Raw genomic sequence first — 18,475 nt, 5'->3', positions numbered from 1 at the left:
TTTGTCATTTCTCTCTTTAATTTGTTTATTTTTGACACTCACCAATTTCAAAATACAGTCCTTACTACCTTTATGTCATCAGTTCATGTACTTCTCATGTACTTGTAATTCTCAAGAGTAATTCTTACATATAACTGAAAATGAGAATAGTCACTGTGTGTACCGTTTTTTTTCTCAGTAAAAATATTTAAAATGTTATCAGGCATTTTAAATAGATGTATATTATTATTATTATTATTATTATTATTATTATTATTATTATTATTGAGGAATCAATAAAATGAATGTAGTGTAAATTTATATTGGAGGCGGTAGGTTGAAACTCCAGCAGGTGGCAGTGATGTGCAACACGGTTGACCGCCAACCGAAACACCAACGAAGAAGACGTCAACGAGTGCCGCACGCTCGGTCGTGTTTGAATTTCACTGATGGAAACGCGGTTGATGGAAAAGTAGTCGAAATTTTGGATTCTCTCAGCGGCGAAGGTAAATATGTATTCAGATGACAGATTAAAAGCCAATATAAATTTTATAGTTCATGGTTTTTGAAGACACTCGCAGACTTCACGCCTGTTGCTGTCAGTTTCTCTGTTAGCTGCTGTAAGTTAGTTAGCAGCCGCTAGCTAACGTTAGCCCGCTCCTGCTGACTCGCACGGTTCACTGACTGACTGACTGTCTGCTGAGTTTTCCACTCAATGGGAGACATTGTTCTCGGATTAACAGTACATACACTTATCATCCTGTTTCCACAGCATCCATTTGTCTCAATGACTGTTTGTTTGCTGCGGAGGCTAACAAAGTAATGCTAATGCTAGGCTAGGTTATGGCTCCAGTTAACTTCGACCAAAGAAATTAAAAAGTTTTGTTTGTGTTAATCACCTGCAGGTGGGATCCCAGTGGACAGTACAGAGGAAGCAAACAAACATAAGGGTCCTACATGGCTGCTCCAACACTACAACAGCCCAGTTTCCTGCTGGTGAGTCTCAGTTAACATGAATGTTTACACTTTGTGTCCATCATGATCGATGACTGTGATGACATTTCATTCAGCTCTTCATCTAACCATCGCGATCAGTTTTTAAAATTTGTCTATTCATTTTATTTTTTATTTAGTTTTTGATATTTGTTTTCAACTGAGTTCATTGTCACTTAGTGAGTTTGATTATTGCGGTTTACTTTTCGTTTTGTTAGCTTTAGTATTAATTTTAGTTTTGTATTTGACATTATTTATCGGGGGAAAGATTTAATACACTCAAAATATTTGTTACATTTTTTCATACTCCAGTATCTATGTAATATTTATATAATGTGCAGCTCTATGCATAATATTGCTTTAGTTAGTTTTCATTTTTTTTCCCTCTCAAGTCTAGTTTATATTTTTATTTCGGTCAATTAAAACATTTTTTCACACACAGGTCTTAGATATTAGTCCAAATCCAACTATATTAACCTTTAATTGTGAGTCTTTTACCAACTTACAGCTAATACCTTCAGCTAATTTAATGTTAATCTTCCATCTGAGTAGAACGATCACATCTGAACTTGTCTCTTTACTCATTATTTCACCAAATGTCCTCATTAATGTGTCTTGTGTTGTTGCTCCAGGCCAATCTAAAAGCTGATGCGACCACCAAACCTCTCCTCCAGCGATGCCAAGATCTGGTGAAGATCATTGATGACTATCCTGCAAAGGTACCAGTAATTCTCCCAATGCTCTCTTTTGCACAGTCATCTTGTAATGAATTGCAGTGAACTTTAATAGCAGTATTTTCTGATCATTATGAGGCTGTAAGAGGCTGATTGTGATCATCACACAAAATTCGAGGATCATTTATTTATTGTTCTACAACAAAGACAGGGCTTGATGGCTGCCATGTTGCCACTGGCAATCATCAATCACATCAACTTAATAAGGTGGTATATTTTCTAAAACTGATACCTGGTTTCCAGCCTGAGCCTAACAGTCACTTGTAAGTCCCTTTTTGGTATTACTCACAAAACAAAAATGATAAATGGATGAATAAATATCACAACATGCATTTTTCACAGCATTAACTCCTACATGGTAAAAGACAGCAGTTTGTCAGTATGAAAAAAGAATTTTTCCCAAACTCCAAGGTGACGTCTGCAAATGTCACAACTAAAAATATTCAGTTTACTGTAAGAGAGGAGTAAAGAAACAAGAAAATATTCACGTTTAAGAAGCTGAAATCAGAGAATTTGTATGCTTTTTTTTTAAATTAAAAGTGACTCAAAACGATTGATCGTTTATCAAAATAGTTGCAGACTGATTAAATAGTCCTTAAATATGACGACGTTAAACAATTGAATAACTGGTCAATTGTTAGAGCTCTAATCTATTATTCATGTTATTAAAATGGATTGATTGGTGCACTAGAAGTGAAAGCTGATATTGTTCCTATAAAGTTTATAGCAGCTAAATTGTGAACAATAAAGAGTGAGGTGACGTTCTGGTTGTTCTCCACATGTTGTTTGAACAAGCTTATAGGCTTGAGATGGATTTGTTCCCTGCAGACTGCAGTCAGCTGGTTGTTTCTTGACTGGATGCAGCAGGGCAGAGCTGACCTAACCTTTTATGGCTCGTGCTTGTTACTTTGAGGAGACAGCTGTTAGTACTTTGACCTCTGAGTTTCACTTTGAGGTGACTTTACTTTCTCTTAAAAGGAAAGTTGTGCTGTAATTTGTACTTTGCCTCCAGAAAGAGAAGCACAGAAGATCAAAGGTTTAATGTTCACAATGTTAGAGAGACTCATGATGATGTTGGAGTTGCAGATAAATCTTTCTGGACTTTCCTGTGTTCAAATGTCAGTCAGTACAGTCAGTGTTTCATACCCTTAGGTTTTACAGACATCACTGCACCTAAAATGCTGTTATTATCGTTCGTCTTGGCGTGTGAGGGCGTCACTGTGGACAGATGAATTTCTGTTTGAGAGCAGCTGTTGTTCTGTTGGAGCTTCAGTGAAAGATACAAAGGATGAGTGTGAGGCAGCAGTATTTACAGCCCGTGTGTGGGTTGTATTGTATTCTGTAGCTTCAGTACCTACAGTGTTGCAGTGAAACAGTCACCACTGAGCTGCTTTGGGGTAGTGTTGTCCAAAATATTGCTAAATAAAATATTTATCAAATATCAACATCCAGGAAACCGCTGTCGAAATTATATTGGCTCATTTCATCAACCAAAGACTCCTCCTGTGACCCCTGTCTGTCCCCGACACAGACCGGGAAAACTCACAATACACAGAACACACAGAACACTTAATGGGTTTTTAAGAGACCGACAAAAGTTCTCAGTGCTCTCTCAACACAACAGACATGATGATGATCTGCATTTGAATATATGCCAATATGATATTATACTGACTGACTGGTTAATGGATGTTCGGCAAACAAAAGCAAACTTAACTAAATCTGACATGCCTAAGTAGAACCACAGTGAAGATTTTCACTGCTGTGAAACTTTTCAACTGTCTGCCATGGCAGTCAAAATATTGTGTTAAAATGTGTCTCCAGTTTATGATTACAGTTTGCTTGTTTGTTTGTTGTTTGTTTGTTTGTTTAGGAGCTGCACTTGATTTTCCCCTGGCTGGTGGAGAGTGTGTTTGGCAGTCTGGATGGCATCATCGCCGGCTGGAACCTGCGGTTCCTTCACTCACGGAGCAATGAGTACAACATTGTCATGGAGTTCTTGAACCCCAGGTAGTCAGTTTGTTTTCTTTATGATGTGTTCACATTATTCATGTGAAGCTTTGACCATTTTCATATCAAAAGATGTCTGCTGTATATCAGGTAGTCTGTGAGTTATTAAGACAAATATAAAAATGTTCCAATTGCCCCAGGTCTCCCCTATCTCAAAATATTGAGTTAGTCTGTCAGAATAATGAGAAACTTTGTGAAAATAATGCTTTTATCAAATCAAATCTTGTTCTTTTCCTCCTCTGATTTTTTTTTTTTTTTTTTTTTGCAGTGGGCCAATGATGAAGCTTGTGTATAAACTTCAAGCAGAGGAGTACAAATATGAAATACCTGTCAATTATCTCCCGGTAAGAACATTTGCATCATTAATCTGCACTTAGTGATGCTCTTTACTTCTCTTTACTCTTCTTTCCACTAGACATTGATCCATGCTTGCTTCGTGTTTGTGCATGTTTTTTTTCAAACCCAAACTGAAATGCTCAGCCTGACACTTCCTGCAGATTGTTACACACTGTGAGCAAATACAGATCAATAATGTGGTGTCATACGAGTCAGGCACGATGCATCACTGCCATTGAATTAATTACATGAAAAAACTGATATCAATGCAGAGCTGTAATCATCCTCATACTTACTGTGTAGTCGGCAGTTATTCTGATAACATACTGAGATTTAATTTTATAGATTAAGGTTAGAATTCTACGATGACTATAGATTGAATTTTAATTCACCTACTAAATTTGAACAAAAGTCTGTTTATTGTTAGATGATGAAATTAATACTTATTATCTTCTGTCCTTGTTTTTGGTGTCTGCATCAAATGACATGTTTTAAAAATTAGGAACAAATTGAAATGGTTAAAGTAAAAGTTTGTATTCATTAAATTGTACTGGGGATTGAAGTCTTTTGAGTGTGTTTTCTCATACTGGGCTTGTCTTGAAGGGTCCGGTGAAGGCCTGCATCCAGGAGGGAGTTCTCCCAGACTGTCCGCTGTTCCACAACAAGCTGCAGTTCCCCCTGTCTGGTCTGCTGACCCTGAATCTCGCCCTCAGTATCCTTGCCAACACAAACACTACTCTGTCTGGGTTTTTCTTGTGGGTCTAGTGAGGGATGAGCCATAAAAAGTCAAACATTGATCAGTTGTAGAGCTGCGACTAAAGACTGTTTTCATTGTCAGTTAATCTGCAAGGAGTTCTTCTCTGTCTAAGACAGTGGTCAGCAACATTAACTTTCAGAAGAGCCAAAAAAAATTTGCCTAGAGCTGCAAATACTAAATCCTCTGTATTTTTTTTTTCCTTTTTTTCTGGATTTGGCATCTGTAGTGAGCCTGGGGAGACTCAAGACTAGACAGTTGCAAAATACAGTTAAGTTGGTTTTAAGTTTGAGAAGAAAGCTATGACGCACATTTTAGTTTTATTTGGTGCACAGGCTACACAATTACACAATACATACAACAACAATAAACTTAGTTGAATAAAAAGTAAAAAAATAACCATTTGTCAAAGCCACAGGAAAAGGGCAAAAGAGCTGTAGGTTGCTGATCCATGTTCTTTGAAAAGTTAAAATCCTTTGTTTAGTCTGACTACAAAATCAGGCCTCAGTAGTATTCAGTTTCTGATTGTAAATGGCAAAGACATGCAGTGTTTTTTCAGTTTTTCTTTGATAAAGACTAAAACAATTGATCAAAATAGTTGCTGAACTTTTTTCTGATGGTTGACTAATCAGTTAATAATCTGATCATTACAGCTCATCAGTTCTTTGCAGTTGTTGACAAAGTGCTCACTGTCTGACAGCAGGAGGTTCATACAAGACGAGTGAGGGAACAAACTGTACATCACAGTTGAGTTATTCCTTAATGTTCTGCAGATCCTTTTGAATTCTTCATGTTCAATTTTGCCTACTGTCTCATCACGCCAAAGGTAAGTTCGTCAAAGTATTTCTGCATGAGACATATTCTTGGTTAAGTGTGTCTTGAAAGTTGTGAGAGTGAGGCCCGATTAGTATCACCAGGAGACCTCTTTTGATTTAGAAATGACTCTCTGAAGTCGGTGTGGCAAATTCACATGGGATAAGAAAACCACAGGTCATACCAGTCTTGTGCAGTTGTCATTACTTATATTTGTACCAAGTTTTGGGCGGCAGAAGACAAAATTGTGGATTGATAAAGATTGATTTTATGTGCTTGCTATGAATTCCCATGTTGAAAACTGACTGACCATTTATGCTTTATACCGAAAATTGTTAGTAAGATAAAATGTATATCTAAGTGGGCTGGCTGGCCGTTGTCTGAGGAATGAGAACAACCAGCTGCTGTGTTTCCTACACAGGAAGAACTGATCAGTCCTCTGTGTGTTTTCAGAACTCCCCTCAAGGCCAACATGGAAGCTCCACTGACAGCGCCTACTTTGTGTTAGTGGACACTTACCTCAAATACTTCCTCCCCAGTGAGGGAAGCGTTCCCCCGTCCCCGTTCTCCGACTCCAGAGGCTCCGTCACTGCACCGTCACCGAGGTATTAACGGTTTTAATAAATCTATTAGTCATATCTGTCTGACGATTGGAACGTTATTTTCCTGTTCTGCATTTAAAAAACAGCATTTTGTGAAACTGTTTTATCCTTAAATCCAACAGATCTTCCAGTGTTTCTTTTGCTGGTTACGGCGTTCACAGCCCCAGTCTCCTCAAACATCACATATTCCATCAACCCTCAGTTAACGCGGACCCTTCAGCTCAGGAAATCTGGAGATCTGAAACTCTGCTGCAAGTAAGACACAAATCAAGATGTGATTTTCTGTGCATGCCGTATTCAGAAGGGCTTTGTGCAGTAAGTTAAATTACTGCAGTTTGTGTCTGAGAGCTACAGAATCGTCTTAAAGTGAAAGATTTGAGAAATGTTTCAGAAAAATCTTTTGGGAAAAAAAACCCCTCAAAGATTATATCAGTTGAATTTTCAGCGGTCTAAAAGTCTAAAGTCTAAAATAGGTAACAACTGCAAAATGAAACCAACAACCTCTGGACAGAGTCTGGATCTGTGCCAACACTCCTACATACCCTGAAAATACAATAACTCTAAACTATGGAAGCGCCACTGAAAGAAAAAAATATCCCCATAGAGTTATGAGATAAAAAGTCAAACTTATGAGATAGAGTTGAAAGTTTAAGAAAGAAGTAACAATTACTTAATTGTATTTCATAATTATGACTTTTTGTACAATATTTTTGACTTTATTTAATTCCAATAAAGAATTGTGTCTTTTTTTTTATTACTTCCGGACTACATCATTCAGTTGAATGTGGATAAATTAATTAACTTTGCAAATAGTCCTGGAACACTGATTTTTATCTGCACTTTTTATTCCAGTATGGACATAGAACTCTTAAATTTCATTCATAATCGTCTGTAAAAGTCTCAGAAAGTCTTAGATTTAAGTGTGTGTGTTTGTGTTTGTCCTCAGATGTTTGTGGAGATCTGGCTCCATCACTACTCTCTGGAGATGTACCAGAAGCTGCAGTCTCCTCAGGTGAAGGTAAGAGAAATATTCCCCCACCCAAAGCCCACCCATCTCCCCTCCCCTCCTCTCCCCTGCACTGCAGCATCGCACGGCTGGCTGTTGACTGGCTGACCACAACCCCGCCCACCACACCTCCACCGTCTCTGTCTCGTCTCAGAGCGGGTCCAGGGTGGAGAAATGTCCCGCTCTAAAACTGTCTTCTGTAAAATTGTGTATGGGCTCAGTTTATCAATGTACCAGCTCTAAAACAGCCTGAGCCGGCTCAGATGTAGAGAAAATTGTAAAGATATAAAGAAATATTCTCTGTCAGTATTGAAGCCCATAACTCTGTGTTCACACTGAAGCAGCCACATTACAGAATACCATCAGGAGTATTTACATGTTTAAATGATTTGCTTTTGCTGCAGCTTGTTCTTTTGCAGACAGACGTGAATCATGTGACGTACAGTGTGAATGCAGGGCAGTGATCCCTGTTACCTCTTTAGAAGCATCAGATTTTCTGGGTTATTTTGGAAACATGCTTTTAAAAGAATGAGTATCTGCAGAGTAAAGCTGCTGCATTAAAGAATCTGGCATGTGTTCCCTGTAGTAGTGCTGTTGCTTCCTTTCACCACCTCTGCATGCTGCGTGTTCGTGTCACCAAGTGTTTGTTCTGTTCGTACTTTCTCTGTGTGTGTTTGCACGTGAAACTCTAACATAAAGTCACAACGTGGTGAAGGTTCCTGTTGACTCTGTCGAGGGTGTGCGACTAACTGGAAAGGGGTTTTCAAATGTTTTCATGACGAGGAGCTCCAAGCAGAGATGCTTGTAGGGATATTTTTATCCCACGTACCCCAACAGAAAGTAAGTTTTGACTATTAGTGTTATCATGATGTTTGAATTTCTAACTTCAACACAATTCCTAGAAAAATATTGATATTCACTGACACCAAACACTTTTAGATTTTTATCTTCAGATCAGACCTCTGAGAATAACTAAATCATTATTAAATTTGTATTTTTGTCCATTAAATGTCAGAATATAATGAAAAATGTCAGTCAGTGTTTCCCAGAGTCCATAGAGGATTAGAGAAACCAGAAAATATTCACATTTTAGAAGCTGAAATTAGATCATTTAGACATTTGTTATTAAAAAGTGACTCAAAACAATTCATTGTCCAACTAGTTGGTGATTAATTTAATAGGCAGTTCACAATCGAGTATTTAATTGTTTGAGCTCTTGATTTTTCTGGGTTTGAACATTGTTGCAAAGCATGTTGGGAAATTACCATCAGTCTGTTAATTTTTTATCCTTGTGGAAACATTTGGGATAATATATGTACACAACTCAACAAAATATGTGACACGGCTCTGGTGTGTTTAGATTTTATAGTAGATGTTTTCCACCCATCAGTCACGGTGTGACTTTATGCTGCTGTTGTTTTGTTTCTTTAAATTGTGACGTACAGGATGTAGGATAAAGTCTTGTAGTTGTATGTGCTTTGACTCTCAGCCATGTCGATTGCATGTTTAGTGTGATGCGCTACGCACCTGCTTATCCATCCAACCGCCCTGTTTCCTCAGTGTTTATGTAGCAGTATTGTTATCTGTAGTTACTTTAGTTATTTTCATTATTGATTAATCTGACGTGTAATTGTTTGGTCTATAGAACAATTAAAGAAAAAATTTCTGGAGCTCAAGTTGACTCCTTTAAATGTCTTGATTTGATTCTGTTGTAATATAAGAGAAGGAAAAACAGCAAATATGTCAAATACTTGGCAGATCTGTATTAAATGTTGAACTTACTGCTGCATACTGCTGCACAGGAAACAGTGAAACAGCCCTTAAACTCTTTGTGTAACATGTATAATAACCTTGCAGTTTTTGTCGTGTACAAACCGTGTGCTAAATGCTCATCCTTTAAAATGTGTTAACCACTGTGTTGGTTACTGTGTTGTGTTCTGTGTCCATCCTGCTGAGAGTGGACTGAAACTGAAAGGTTTTGGCCAAGTTGATTGTAGCTTTGATGTCTCAAACTTAAGATCTTCATTATAGATTTAACAAAACTTTCTCTTATTAGGTTTGTTTTTATATCTGTATTGGAAATACTGCAGATACTGCCAAAGTTTCAAAGTGCACTGATATCACATAATTTATAAGCCCAGAAACTGAATCCTGCTAATCCCTTACAACGTCCTGTAGGCATGATTTTTATTACCGGAGCCAGGTCATACAACAGAGACAGCAGTCATACAGGGTTTGTAGTGTGAAGCTGGTAAAAGATCAGAAATAAACAAATTTAAGAACTGTGGAAAGAAAAAATGACATCAGAACATTTCTAATGTATATGGCTTATTTTATTGGCTCAACAAAATCTTACAGTTAAGTTCACTCTGTTAATAATGTTAAACATTGGGGATGGGAATGATAAAAGCTGGAAGGCAAAAAATCTATTTAAATATGAATATATCAATTTGGATATATGGTGGAGTTTTATAAAACACAAACTGGCACATTTGTAGTGGTGAGAATTTATATTTTTAGCACTTGTGATTTTCCTTTTTAACAAATAAACCAGTTTGATCCAGTGTGAAATGATTCCCATCCCTGCATCATGTAATCGTGTTTGTCTGAAGTGCAGGACACGTCTCTGCATCGTTCCCCAGCAGTTAAAGCGTTGTGTTCCCACAGTCAATATTTTATTTTTGTTTGTCTCCTCTCCTGTTTTCTGCTCCTTTCCTCCTGAATGTTTTTGGCCAATTGTTTCTGTCTGGTTGCTCCTTTTTGCTGCCTCCTTTTCTCCTGTTCTCATGTATACCTTCCTCCCGCCACCTTCTCTTTTCCCTCCTCTTCTTCCTCGTCCTCCCTTTGTGTCTCTCTTCCCCCACCTCTCTCTTCGCTGTTGTTCCTCCTCCACCTCTTGTCGTTTGTCTTTCCTCTTCCTCATCTTCCTCTCCCCCCTGGTGGTTACGCGTGAACAGCTGGCGCTGCTGCAGTATCGCCTCAGTATGTCCAGCATGCCGTGCCAACCCCACGCCCCACCAGGCTCTGGGACCCTCCACACCTACCAAGTACTTTTACCTTTTCATTCACCCCCGCCCCTCTGGGGCCTCCTGGAGGTAAACCTCAGTGAGTTAAGGTTACAGTCAAGGATACTTCTCTCATATTAACAAACACGGTGAGACGCCGTCCCTCCAGTCACCAACCTGATGCTGACAGATGTTGGCTACGGCTGATTCGTTGCATGCTTCCTGCTTTTGCTCATCAGAAGTCAACATGTGAATGATTTTAGGTGTTCTGAACAAAACAGGCTGGCTAGTAAAAGGTGAACATGGAGGTGAATTTTGATCCAATATATTGTCACACACAATCCAAATGATAAACAAAATCAAGCCTCATTAAATATCCAGTTTTTACCTCTTGGTCAGACTTTAGTTTTTGTTTCTTTATGAGCTCAACTTTAAATTCTTGCCAGGTTTAGTAACTTTTAAAAGAGGAACCACATGCAGCATGTTTGATCCTCACCCACAATTTGAATAACCAGATATTATTTTTTTTTAATTTCCTGTATGAGGCCTTGAGTCTGACTGTAAATTGTGAATTTCTACAGAGAAGTATCCTTGACGGCGAAAGTAATTCTGGAATGAAGCTTTGGGATTTGAATCTTTGAGCAGTTTGTTACTGGTTTGCGTGTGGTTCTCTTTTGCTATTTATGCTGTTTTTGTTTTGTTTTTTTGTTTTTTTACGGCATGCTTTTTACACTGAACCTGGTGTGCTTTGTTGCTTTACATGTCTATGTGGTTGATAAATGTTTCTTTCTATTGACTCTCTGTAAAGCAAAAGATACTACTACATTTTAAACAGCCTTTATCTTACATGCCAATCAATCAGTTGAATCAATCACTTAATTACTGAGTCATTATTTTTTTTTATTCTTGTCAAACGGAGGTAATGTTTGTGTTTGCTGACATTATCTAGAAGAGGAAACATTACATCATTTTGACAAAGCAGCTTTGCAGGAAGCAGTTAACAGAGCACTGAGGTCCCGCCTTTCTCTCTGTGTCATTTATTAAAATGTGAGTCAATTCTTACATTTTAATAAATAACGGTAACAGACAAAGTGATAACTTAAAAATGAATCAAGTTTCAGATATTTTGTACTTTGTATTCAGGATTGGTTATTGGCAAAGATCTGCCAATATGATCTGCACCATCATGCAGAAGTTCTGATTATTAATTAATTGCTGTCATAACTTGGGATGAGAAAAGAAGAGAAATAATTCATATTATTGGGATAAAGTTGCAGAAGTTTTTGGTTACAGAGATGAGTATCCTTGTGAAGTTTTCATGTAACGAAAAGGTGCTAACTAAAGATGAAATAATTTGATTAAAAAGAGAAGAAACAAAACAGAGCAGCAACCAGGTCGGATGTTGAGTATCAGCAGCAGCAGCTCAGTTGTTTCTGGAATTTGGGGTCAAACTCATACTAACAGATCAGTCAGAGAGAAACACCTGCACACAGAGCAGATGAAACCATTTGTTCATTTCCACTAAAAGCAGAACATCAAACTAAACTCCCTGGTTTGTGGAAACAGAGCTGGGATTAACCAACTGGTCCAGATTTAGTCTCTGTCAGTAACAGTGGAAGAATAATATTCAGACATCCGCAGGTGTGAGACCTCTGTGCTCTACAAAACAAAAAATGCTCTGAGCCTTTGGTGATTGTTTGGCTGCCTTTGGACTGGGATGCATAATGATTGGCTGCTTTTTGAAATGAGGAGCTGATTGGGTGTCATGTGTTTGTGTAGCAGTTTGTGACTGGTTGTCTTTTTAGGAGCCCTTCAGCCCGACAGAGGAGCACGTGCTGGTGGTGCGTCTCCTGGTGAAACACCTGCACGCCTTCTCCAACAGCCAGAAACCCGAGCAGCTGTCCTCCTCTCCCTCAGCGCACTCACACACTCACACCAGCCCGCTGGAGGAGTTCAAGAGGTCAGCGACATCAGACATGTTACTGTCAGACTGTGTGGCGGCACTGCAGGTCCACATTAATGTTCAACGCCATTTTATAATCTGGTGATGTCATCAGAGCTCTGATTTTTGAGTTGGATTTTAAAACCACTAGATTCATGATGTGGACTTGTTTGTCTGTTTTTCCTTTGACTTTACTCAGTCTTTGTCACGATTGGATGTTGATTTTTTTTCCTGCTGATACTGTATAGAAGCTCAGTTGTTACAGTACAACATTTTTTTTTGCGTAATTTGATTTAGGACTGGGCACTATGGATTATGTGTCATATGATAGATCTTAATATATACATTTTTACAAAATTAAATCACTCAGTCCCAGTTTGATCTCCAGCATCACAGTAGTAGGGAAGCTGATGTTTAAATTGGATTCGCTGAAGTTCCAAAACTGATCTAATTCTGTGTTTACACATACATGCGTTTATGAAACAGAATGTTTGATGTTCCTCTTTCTTACAGAGTGGTGGTGCAGCGTTTTGTTCAACAGAAACTGTACCTGTTTCTGCAGCACTGCTTCGGTCACTGGCCTCTGGACGCCTCCTTCAGAGCAGTAGGTTTCACTCCAAACAAATATTTATACTTCACGGTTCATACAGAAGTGTAAAAGTTTGGAAAATACTTAATGTTTTCAAGAATATACTCTACTTTAAATATACTCTTTGAAAAGTGGTTTTCGACATTGTCTGGTGTTTCATCAACACTCAAAAATAAACCAAACAATTCCTTTGCTCTAGAAATAAGCAGGTATTAAATAATCATGATCAAAACACACAGTCAAAGTTAATATGAACAGTTGGTAAAATAAACAAAGTGATAATATACAGTGGATTGATTGCTGTGGGTATGAAGAAATTTGCAGTTTCATTTATAGTAACAATTTAGATGCGAGGATAAAGGCTTCAGGAGTCTGGGATTTTTTATTTAGGTAGCTTGAAAGTTAATGGAGAGCATTAGATTAGCATTAGATAATTAGCATTAGATCTTACCTTAAATATATTATATATTGCAATATTTCAGCTTTTCTAACCTGTGGGCTGGCAGCATGCAGCAGCTGTGAGCAGTTAGCACTTAGTTTCTTGTTTGTGTTTTGGCTCTTCGTCAAACCGCTTTTCCCCTTCAAACATTTAGCTGATGTATCATTTCATACAGAATTTCAGTCTCTAATAGTACAACAAGTTTTAATTTTTCAAATATTGCTACAAGGAGGAGGAGTGAGAGATTATAAGTCGGGCCTTTTAACTACAGAATTATTATTTCAGTGATAAAGCCGTCGTAATAAATTCTTTCAGCATTTAGTTTTGTGCTGAGAGTGTATCGTCCCTGTGTTCAGGTGTTGGAGACGTGGCTCAGTTACATCCAGCCGTGGAGATACACAGGAGAGAAGACCAATCCTCAGTCAGACCAGAACAGAACAGTGCCTGACAAATGGTGAGTCTGACATCTTTGTCTTCTGGCTTAAATTCAGGTGTCTCTTCTAGAATAATGTTTTTCTAAAGAGTGGTCCTTGTTTTCTTAGAAACATGAATAAAACAGGAAAATCTGCTGTAATGAACGGTTTAAGGACTAACTGTGATGTTTTCTGTAGTCAGTTTGTTTCTGACATGAACTTGTTCTTTTACAGGGAGTCGTTTGTTCAGGAGAACCTGCTCATGTACACGAAGCTCTTCCAGGTCTTTTTGAACAGAACCGTGAGGACGGATCTGGTTAATGCCAAAAACGCACTGATGGTCTTCAGGGTGGCCAAAGTCTTCTCGCAGCCAAACCTCGCTGAGATGATCCAGAAAGGTGAGAACAGACACGAGGTTAAAAACATGCTGCCACAGACAAAAAAAAATCTGTATATGAAAACTTTTCACTCTGCAAAGAAACTAAAACTAAAGCAAACATCTGTCACCAGGAGAGCAGCTGTTTCTGGAGCCGGAGCACGTCCTCCACCACCGGCAGCCCCGCGGCTACCTGACGCCGAGCCAAGGAGGCAGCTACCTGTCGTCACGGCAACGGGTGATGACAGATATGGTGTTCAGGGTGAAGAGTCACGTCTACGCCTTGGAAGGCCAGGACTGCCAGTACAAACAGATGTTTGGCACCGAGCTCAGAGGAGCAGTAAGTTTTAGTCCTCGTGCGTGTTGAGGGCAAATAGTTTGACTTTTGCAAGTCATAAAGAAATGGACTATTGTTGTGGTGGCTCACAGTCTAAATGTTTCACAGGTCATGAAGTTAATCCAGATCATTGCACAAGCCCGACACACGGCCAAGAGGATATCTGATCACTCCAGTGAGGTGGCGGCCAACAACTCGTTCCTGTCCTGGTTTGGGATGGGCTCCTCTGATCACAACAACACGTTCCCCGGGGCCGAGCCCGAGGAGAGCGGGGAGTGTTTGAAAAAGACCCACGAATTCCTGGACAGAGCTCTGGAGAACTTGTGCCAAATCTTCAAGGTCAGATGAGTTTGACTGTTGTTCAGTTATGTTTTCCCTGTGTTTTATTTCGTACAAGTAAAGATTCAGTGTAGATCAATCTTTTTTTATTTATAGACACCCAGAGGATGAGATGAATGAAATGAAAACTTAAGGGATCACAGTCATCATAGTCATAAGAATGCATTTTCTGGGAGCTGTGAATGTCTGTGCATTTCACGTCAGTCCATCCAACAGTTTTAGTCTGGACTAAAGTTCAGCCTGGACCGGTCGACTGCGGAGCCATGCTCATCAGTATGATATTTTGAAAACTTTTCAGGGTTATTTTTGGTCAGGGGCGCCGCCAGAAATCTTGGGCCCCCTGAAAATACTATTAAAATAATATTGATAGCCCTCAAAGGGCCCCCTGGCGGCGCCCCTGTTTTTGGTATTTATTTAGGCCTAGAAAACCTTTTTTTTAAATCCAGAAGAAATTTAACTAACACTTAGTTCCATAATCGATTACTCTTGCCAGTTAATTTCACAATTAATTGTTACGTCTAAAAAAAAAATGTCGAAGCGCTATGAAAACTGCTCATCACAATTTCCCACAGCCCCAAACCAAGACTCTTCATTTACTCTCATTTATGACAAAAAAAGAGGCAGCAAATTCTCTCATTTAAGAAGCTGCAACCAGCAAATATTTGACAATTTTGCTTAAACAGTGACTGAAAGCATAAAACAAGTAGAAAAATAGTTGGCAACTAATTTTCTTTATGTCAGCTTTATGTCATTGCAGCTCTAAAATGCAGTGACTTTTCTTGATATTCTAAAATTCAAACAATCAGTAGACTTGTTCTCACAGTCATTAAAAAGTTCTGAATGCCAAATAGATCTCTAAAACTGACCTATATACAGTATATTACATTATTTCATCATGTGAAACAAAGTGGTGGACATTCAGGGGAACTTTTCTGTTACTTATTCATGTAACAGCATCGTGATTGTCGGTGTTGACCTGCTTCATTTTACATTTCTTTGTTTTGCAGTTGAACCAGGGGCAGCTGACTCAGCTCATATCAAACCTGGGTTCTTCCCAGGACGATGGAAACTCCATGCAGCTGCCAGACTGCATCCAGGGAGAGAACGGACTTATTCTGACTGACCTGGGCAGGAGGCAGGTCAGTACTTCAAACTGCTGTACAAGAGGAGGAGAGCAGACATTAGAGCTGTGGGCCGAGCAGCGAACATTAAAACCCTGACTCTGTGTCTCTGGTCTTTGATGCAGATCATAAACGGACTGCGCAGGTTTGACATCCACTATCAAGGAGACCCGGAGCTGCAGCCCATTAGGAGCTATGAGAACGCCCTGCTGGTCAGGCTTTTCTACAGGATCTCCTGTCTGGTTAATGAGAGGGTGAGTCACCTGAGTTGTTAAGTTCATCTCAGCTCTACAGAACGATTTCGCCTCACTCAGCTCACTGATTTGGCTACGAACACCACACTACTCACGACTTTCTCAGTGTCATTTTCAGCTGTTTTCAGTGGAAAAGCTCAGAGAAACTCGCTGTATGTTACTAGATCAGCCCAGCACCAAACAGCAGACATTAGCTGGTGGACAGAGACATCAGACAGGAGGACAGTGTCCAGTGAAGATCACTGAGACATTTAACTGCAGGAGAAAGAAGAAAAAAGTAAAAATGTTTTTTGAGTGGAGGGGAACTTGAACCTGAGATGTTTTTATCTTTCTGCTGTTTTCTTCCCACAGTTCGGAGGCCACATGGCTGCGCTCTGCTCACGTCCAGACTTCCTGGGTCGCCTGGGTCGTCACTACTTGGCGGAACCGGATTCCACCACACAACTAAAGCAGAGCCCGGTATCCCGGCGGACGTTAGAGAGGAACCGCCAGCCGAGGCTGAGCCTGCGCCCGCTGGCCAGCTACAGGACGATACTGGTGCTGCTGCTCCTCTACATGTTCGGAGCCCTCCTGTCGCTTGGACCCGTGTCCAGCACGCTGCTCATCCTCACAGGAGGATTCCTGTACGGACTCTTGATGACGCTGTTTGGAGACAAACTGAAAACGCACTAGCAGAGCCGCAGGGTTCCTACATGTCTGAAAAATACACGTCATGAAGTTGATCAGTTCCAGCTTTGAATGTTTTGCCAAAAATATGTTAAAAACAGTATTGACTGGTCCCAATATTTTCATTATCAATTAATCTGTTGATTATTGTCACAGTTAATCGTCTGAGTCTATAAAAGATCAATATATTGTAAAAAAAAGCTCATCAGTTTATGTCTTTAAACATCATCTTTTGTCCAACCAACAGTCCAAAACCCCCCAAACTCTTAGTTTACTGTCATGAAAGAAAAAGAAAAGCAACAAATTCTCAGATTGAAGAAGCTGGAACCAGAAAATATTCAATACTTGCTCCGACTTCAGGGGGCATTCCAGTTCACATTTCCATCTGGGAACAAATTCATTACGTCTTTCAGACTTCTCAGTGTAAATGGAACGCACCAGTATCATGTTATTGATTTAAACTGCAAATAAAGATTATTTTCATTGAATGGCCTTTATCACATCAGAAAACAGTTTAGAAATGGACGTCACACTTTCCTAAAGTCCCTAAAGAGTGACACGATTCTAATAATGTCTTCTAACCAACAGTCAAAAGCCCCAAAATATTCAATTTACAATAATGTAAAGACAAAGAAAAGCATCAAATCTTCACTTGACCGTATATTAAATAGTTTTAAATTCTCTTTAATCACTTGTTTTCCTGCCAGACTCCATTAATGTTTTGCTAAATTCAACTGTTATATATTCCCTGTAAAAGATTTTTGATGATTTCAAAAATCATGCACAGACACCAACTCATTCAGCAGAGATTCGGCATTAATTTAAACTTTAATTAACATGAAAACAGTAACACAAGTTAAAGACCAAAATAGAAATTTAAAAGTAGGTAGTGTTATTGTCAGAGAGACGAGTATTTCAATTTTGCATGTTTATTTAATCGCTGATAGCAAATCATGGTCATTTTATGACTTAGCACAGTACTTTTATTACAGATTTGTTCTTTAAAATTATTAATAATTATTAAAAACAGTTGCTAATAAAGTTTCTGATTGACTAATAGCTGCAGCTTGATATTGATCCCTGTAGAGAAATATTTTAGCTCAGAGATCAGAGTCGATGTTATTAAAGAATAATCCTGTAATTGTCATGAGGTCTACAGTGATGTGGTCTACTGTTGTGTAAGCTGTTTATTTCTGAACATTAAATAAAATCTTCAGGTTTCAGGACTTTACAAGGAACAAGGTCTTCAGATCTGACGTGTAGGAACCCTGTTGGCAGCAGACTGGCAGCTCCTCTGTTCTTGCTTTTGATATGACTGCTTTTAACTGTTTTAAATGTAGTTATACAACCTTGTAAATAAATCCAGAGCGTCGCTGCTCTGTTTGGGAGGGCAGTTTTTGTTTTTTGATGGAGGCCAAAACATTCAAATCGTGCTGATGGAATAAACTGACTCTTTCTTGGTGAAAGCAGAACGCCTTTTTGTCCAAAAGACTCAATAAACTGTTTGCACTTGTTTGTTGTTCTCTTGTTATATTTCATTGATGGAGAAGTTTAACAATCTCATATCTGTATTTTAACTTTGTCATCATACATCAACTACTCTGAAAAGATAAATCATGAACAAAAGTAGGAAAATATTGTGACTAATGCAGCACTAAGTAGGTTCCTCTCAGGTTGATTCCCAGCATCAGGTCGACCTTCATCGGCGTCTCCAGAGTTCCTGTTAAATTATGCTTCAGGAATATGGGGTTTTAAAGATTATAAAGT

At 38.9% G+C, this 18,475-nt stretch overlaps 1 protein-coding gene across 3 annotated transcripts; it reads left to right on the top strand.

Moving 5' to 3' along the window:
- Nucleotides 1-348: 348 nt before the first annotated feature.
- Nucleotides 349-18,223, top strand: smpd4 (sphingomyelin phosphodiesterase 4). 3 transcript variants are annotated; one of them, XM_084741642.1, is made up of 20 exons: nt 349-485; nt 885-975; nt 1,605-1,691; nt 3,580-3,716; nt 3,985-4,060; nt 4,656-4,764; nt 5,580-5,632; nt 6,073-6,224; nt 6,344-6,476; nt 7,168-7,239; nt 10,185-10,274; nt 12,038-12,192; nt 12,688-12,778; nt 13,559-13,656; nt 13,850-14,013; nt 14,126-14,331; nt 14,437-14,667; nt 15,675-15,806; nt 15,914-16,042; nt 16,394-18,223. In XM_084741642.1, the coding sequence occupies exons 2-20, from the start codon at nt 937-939 to the stop codon at nt 16,712-16,714; spliced, it is 2,475 nt and encodes an 824-aa protein (XP_084597768.1). In that variant the 5' UTR covers nt 349-485; nt 885-936; the 3' UTR covers nt 16,715-18,223. The 3 variants fall into 3 exon arrangements, with proteins under 3 accessions (XP_084597768.1, XP_084597759.1, XP_084597777.1); XM_084741633.1 differs by having other exon boundaries at nt 10,185-10,322; XM_084741651.1 differs by lacking the exon at nt 10,185-10,274.
- Nucleotides 18,224-18,475: the final 252 nt, after the last annotated feature.

The sequence above is a fragment of the Lutjanus erythropterus genome, chromosome 2 (assembly GCF_056507025.1).
Source record: "Lutjanus erythropterus isolate fLutEry1 chromosome 2, fLutEry1.hap2, whole genome shotgun sequence".
Lineage (NCBI taxonomy): Eukaryota > Metazoa > Chordata > Actinopteri > Lutjaniformes > Lutjanidae > Lutjanus > Lutjanus erythropterus.
The sequence above is the reverse complement of the archived record's forward strand: the minus strand, read 5'-3'. Positions and strand labels throughout refer to the sequence as shown.

Bases quoted from the DNA above. Each gene is read 5' to 3' on its own strand.
- smpd4 (XM_084741633.1), top strand. From the start codon at position 937: ATGGCTGCTCCAACACTACAACAGCCCAGTTTCCTGCTG. The intron at 976-1,604 runs GTGAGTCTCAGT...TTGTTGCTCCAG, and splicing joins AACAGCCCAGTTTCCTGCTG to GCCAATCTAAAAGCTGATGC. The intron at 1,692-3,579 runs GTACCAGTAATT...TTGTTTGTTTAG, and splicing joins TTGATGACTATCCTGCAAAG to GAGCTGCACTTGATTTTCCC.